Here is a 4848-nt window from a genome sequence, read left to right as displayed (position 1 = left end):
AATTATTAATTTATAACCCAATAACTTAAAAGTATTACGATCCCGAATCCATAAGATTCAAATCCTGGCTCCACCGAGAAATGTAACTAATAATAAGGGAAATAGCTTTCCTTGTCATTTTCTTGAATACCCTGGTGACAAATACAGGTACCTAGAGGCTGCATTATCTCAATACATTTGGCAAAGAAGAATAACCACCTCCTTAATCCAACTGTAACCACTTGAATAATAAAATTTGTGCTTCAGCCCACAGTTAAACAGTCATATTTCATCTTCAGGTTCAGGTTCAGGTTCCCACCTAGAAGTTAGCATAGAAAATCAAGGCAATGCCCATTTCGTTAGTTCAATAGTGTACTTAAATTGAAATTCGAAACCTCTAAAGGAGTCTTCCGCTTTCAACTTCCACCCTTTATATTTTTGATAAGTAAAATATATTAGTATAAAAAGTATCAAGAAGATGCAAAAGAGCACTGTCCAGGTGCTAATACAAAAGATGATATGTTAGCTCTGTACAGATGGTCCTATGCTAGTGTTAGGGAGCTAACAAAATCCAAAAATAATTAGGGGGAGCTAATAGGGGAGAGGTTACTCCAGCTATATAACAAAACTATGCAATCAGCTTCCACCCTTTATTTTTCCAAGACTTAAACAGCATTAGCTATAATCCAAGGTTGAGAAATAGATTATTTGATGAACATTGAACAGTAAGCACATCATGCAAATATTTGTGTTACCCTGCTTCTCAACCAAAAGAGAGCTAGTAAACCGAAATGTCTAATATATCTTGATGAGAAAAAAGAACACCAACAGAAACATAACTCATATAAATGCCATCATCAGTATGGTTCAATACAAGTAGTTACAAATTATGAATATCATCCACTTTAAAAAAATCTATATAGCAATTGTGTACAGACCAACTTGTGCACAACTCGTCTATTCCACAGGTAGCTGCAACCTTCCAAGTCCCACCAACAATGGTACTGTGTAACTCTATCAGCCAAAATCTTAGGTTGATGGGAAAAAATCACATAGCATTTTTTTCTTCTGCTACCGTGTGAGCCCTAGTCCACAAGGATAGACAAATAAAAGATAGGAGTAACAAATATCAACCTGAATCAATCTATATAACAATATTCAGTACTACCCTTTTCTCCAGAAGCAAATAACTCGGAAACTTTGCTGTCAATTCATACTTCTCTGTGAGAAAGTTTTTGTGAAATACACAATGAGTTTAGATAAAAGTCTGAAATTTCTACTCTACAGTAGTTGGCTCAAAATCTTGATCCCTATTAGGCTGTTACCTTGATTTTATTTAAAATATTTATATTAGATTATATGCTGAAGCTTTGTTAACAAAATCATAAACCATTATTCAGAAGATAGTTCAGCTGCAGCCAAATTTAAATATATAACGCCGTTGAACAGATAACAGTATGCTTGTGTTTCCATGTTTCATAGCAACATTATAGTGAGGAGGACATGAACAACTGAGAATCAACATAGAAGTACCCTTTCAATTTCTTTTTAGCATATAGTAAGCCACACCATCCAACATAGACTGTATTCAGGAAAGTGAGGGAATTTCTAACAGATAAATAAACAATCTGTATATTTCAACTGATCTACATGGTTCTTCTTTGCTAATATATAGGTTATTAAACGTCAGGAGATCAACAAAGACGCTGATTTGAAGGTTGTTGATCTTGTATCCAATTATGGACTTAAATTTGCACACACAATTACCGCCTTAAATCAAATAAGTGGTATCTAGTTAGCACTATAAATTTGAAGAAAAGAACCTTTGCACAAAAATATTCACCCATCAGTGGTTCCAATCCCTTGAAATAAGCTTTGCGGATTCTTCATCCACTAGTTCCTTTTCCAGTAGTATGGATCACTAATATCCTTCAGATTTGTCAGCCTTGTCATCTTTGAATTCACATAGGACATTGTTAATTCGCAATTTCAAGTTTGTTTAGACCGGCATAAGGGAGAATTTCAGGTGATAAGTGGATTCTAGCTGCCAAAGGGGAGACCACAAATCTAGGTAAATAGCATTAGTTAGCTAGAAGCCAACAACAATAGCAGCATTTTAGCCAGAACAAATGCCATGTTTTCTCATTAATTCTATGCTCTTGGCAATCGTTGACCCAGCAGTGCCAACAAAACCAAGAGAAGCGCAGCTGCAGACTGTTTCCTCTATGTATAAGAGAACATCAGAAAAAGATCGAGGATGGTGACGCTTGTTAATCCCTGCTGAACTCGGTAAAATTGAACCAAGTTTTAGCCCATGCCCCGCAGCCATGACTTCTTTAGCCGTTTCTTGAACCAAGTCATCTTCTTCTCTAATAACAAACAGCTTAAAGGCATCTGAATCTTTTGCTATGCTCCCTAAGTAACTCCCCGTCCAATTAGCCACGGGGAGATCAGTCATCACAAATACATGGATCGGTTTCTGTCCTGTTTGCTTCAAAGATTCTAACTTCTGCTTCAGACCAAGAAAAGTAGATTTATGGTGGTTCTTGAATTGTCCATCTAGTAGCCTGAGCTGTGCACAAAGAAAGGGACCTTTGATAGTTTGAAGAGCAAACTTCTTGCCAGCATTTATTATTTCAGGAACAAAGGGAAGGAACTCTATCTTTTCGATTAAGGTCTGTATCACGGGATCATTAGGAGCTTCATGAATGTCGATATGGGATTCAGATCCCTTATAAGGAGAAGTAAAAAGGCTTCCAAACGCCAAAATAGTGGCTGATTCTGCTGCAGAACCAGGACCAAGAGCCTTATATACATCTTTTCTTCTCCTAATAAATGAAATCTTCTTTTTCGTCTTAAGTTGGTCATCAGGTTGAAATGAGTCTAAAGCCCCGTCCTCAACATCTTTTTGATATGTCCAAACTGTCGTTCTACAGTCATCTTCTAAAGCAGTCAAACAATCACTTATACTACCATAGTAACCAGACAACAGAGAACCGCATTCTCTAAGTCTCTCAGATAAAGGAGATGGAATATTTTGGTCTTTAGAGCAAATATCATCCAAGTTTACACCACACCACAAGGACACAAATACTTGAAAATCAACAAATCTCACTGTTGAATAAGACACAAGTGGTGAGATGTCAACTATATCAGCCATGGATACATATCTGCAACACACAATTTAAGCAATATATTAGAAACTCCCTAATACTCCATCCAAGAAAGCATGTCTATCTTTTCTCAATCAAAAATCAAAATGCACAACGAAATTCAATAGTTAATATTTTATAACTTATAAAGTCCAAGTTAAATCTGCAGCAGAAAGATAACAACAAACAAGATAGTGGTTTGCAATGCATACAAAGTTCCCAGAAAAACTTTTGTCACTGCGTTCTAAGCACATAGTTTAGATGCTAGCATTAAGCACATTCAATCAATCAATCAATCAACTAGGTCTCGCTCTGCTCACGTGCATTCCATTAATAATTTGTCATTTGAGTATGGGTTCTCTAGAACTAGAGATTTTCTATATCCACATATATTCCTACACTGGCATATAACTAAAAAGCTCCTGACAACCACTGAACTATAGTTTCACATATTCTCCCTCTGCCCCATTTTATGTGCCACATTTCTATACTTACAAACAATTTAACTTTAAATTTCTCGTTTTACCCTTAATAGATGGTTTATAGCAACAGAAAACTTTCTTTAAATCAATATCTCTACATAATTCAGTCAGATAAATTAACAAACATAAAATAATGCAATTTTCTGAGCTAAAGGGAACTGGAACAAATTTCTAGATTACCTGCAATCACGCAATAGATGGACACTATGATTCCAAACAGCGTATCTCAACTCAATAGGGTTCAAAACCCTAAATTTAGGACAACTACCAAGCGCAACAGCATGGTGATCCAATATGGGCGGCACAATTAGGGACCGATTAAGGATCTTAGCCATCAAAATAGCGTTCTTGAACTCAGCCAACTGATTACTGAACCCACTGTGAGGTGCGTACCAGAGAAACTTCCCCTGAAGGCGATTTGTGGGGTTGCATTGCGAGGGGCGGGGTATAATGGGCATTTTTGATTTTTGGGGAAGGGGAAGAAGAGAAGGGGAAATGAAGTTTTTGAAGTAGTAGAAGAGGAGAATTAGAGTGAAGAGAAAAAGGAAGATCAAAAGTGGAGATCTTTGTTTCTTTCTTGATTTGTTGTGTCTATTGAAAGTTTCAGTTTCCATTGGATTCAAATCTCCTCTCTGAATTCTTGGATCAGAGATGGTGGGCAGCCTAGTTTACCACTCCCAACTCCCAAGTCCAAGGGGGTTAAAAACCGAACCGAAATGGAAAACCCAACCGAAACGGAAGGTTAATGGCTTATTGGTATCAGTTTAACGGTTTAATGGACGGAGAACCGATTGAATTTTTTTTATTAACAGCTTATCGGTTTGGGGCGGATCAAAAATCCTTCTTCCACTTCTAGTACTCTATTTATTACTAATTTACTATTAGACATTTAGTTATAATTTACTATTCCAGTTAGTTACTATTAGATAATTTTGATGTCATGTGTTATACCTGGTGTTCTCTTCTATTTCTTCTAATAGTTATAAGTTGTTAATAGGCTCATCCCCAGAGATTGATTCTACTGGGAAATAAGCTGGAATGTAGCTCTATATTTTTTCTATTTAGCTCTCTTCTTAGGTGTCATATTCTATAGACTGGAATGTAGTCTGCTGAGCATAGAAATTTTATTTTGAGTCACAGCAGTCAGCAAACAATCCGATAAACCGTCCGATAAGAGTTAAACCGATACCAATCCGCCCGATATCTTATCGGGTGGCTAGCAGATTAATATATTT

The 4848-nt window shown here is 36.6% G+C and overlaps 1 protein-coding gene across 2 annotated transcripts; it reads right to left on the bottom strand.

Annotated features, from left to right (window-relative positions):
* Positions 1-797: 797 nt before the first annotated feature.
* Positions 798-4318, bottom strand: LOC104084627 (O-fucosyltransferase 30). Of its 2 annotated transcripts, XR_683650.3 has the most exons (3): positions 3794-4318; positions 1803-3149; positions 798-1064 (listed from the first exon to the last, which is right to left on the bottom strand). XR_683650.3 is itself a non-coding variant. In XM_009588536.3 (2 exons), the coding sequence occupies exons 1-2, from the start codon at positions 4225-4227 to the stop codon at positions 2096-2098; spliced, it is 1488 nt and encodes a 495-aa protein (XP_009586831.1). In that variant the 5' UTR covers positions 4228-4318; the 3' UTR covers positions 1492-2095. The 2 variants fall into 2 exon arrangements, 1 of the variants encoding a protein (XP_009586831.1); XM_009588536.3 differs by lacking the exon at positions 798-1064 and having other exon boundaries at positions 1492-3149.
* Between the last annotated feature and the right edge of the window lie 530 nt (positions 4319-4848).

The sequence above is a fragment of the Nicotiana tomentosiformis genome, chromosome 8 (assembly GCF_000390325.3).
Source record: "Nicotiana tomentosiformis chromosome 8, ASM39032v3, whole genome shotgun sequence".
Taxonomy (NCBI): domain Eukaryota; kingdom Viridiplantae; phylum Streptophyta; class Magnoliopsida; order Solanales; family Solanaceae; genus Nicotiana; species Nicotiana tomentosiformis.
The sequence above is the reverse complement of the archived record's forward strand: the minus strand, read 5'-3'. Positions and strand labels throughout refer to the sequence as shown.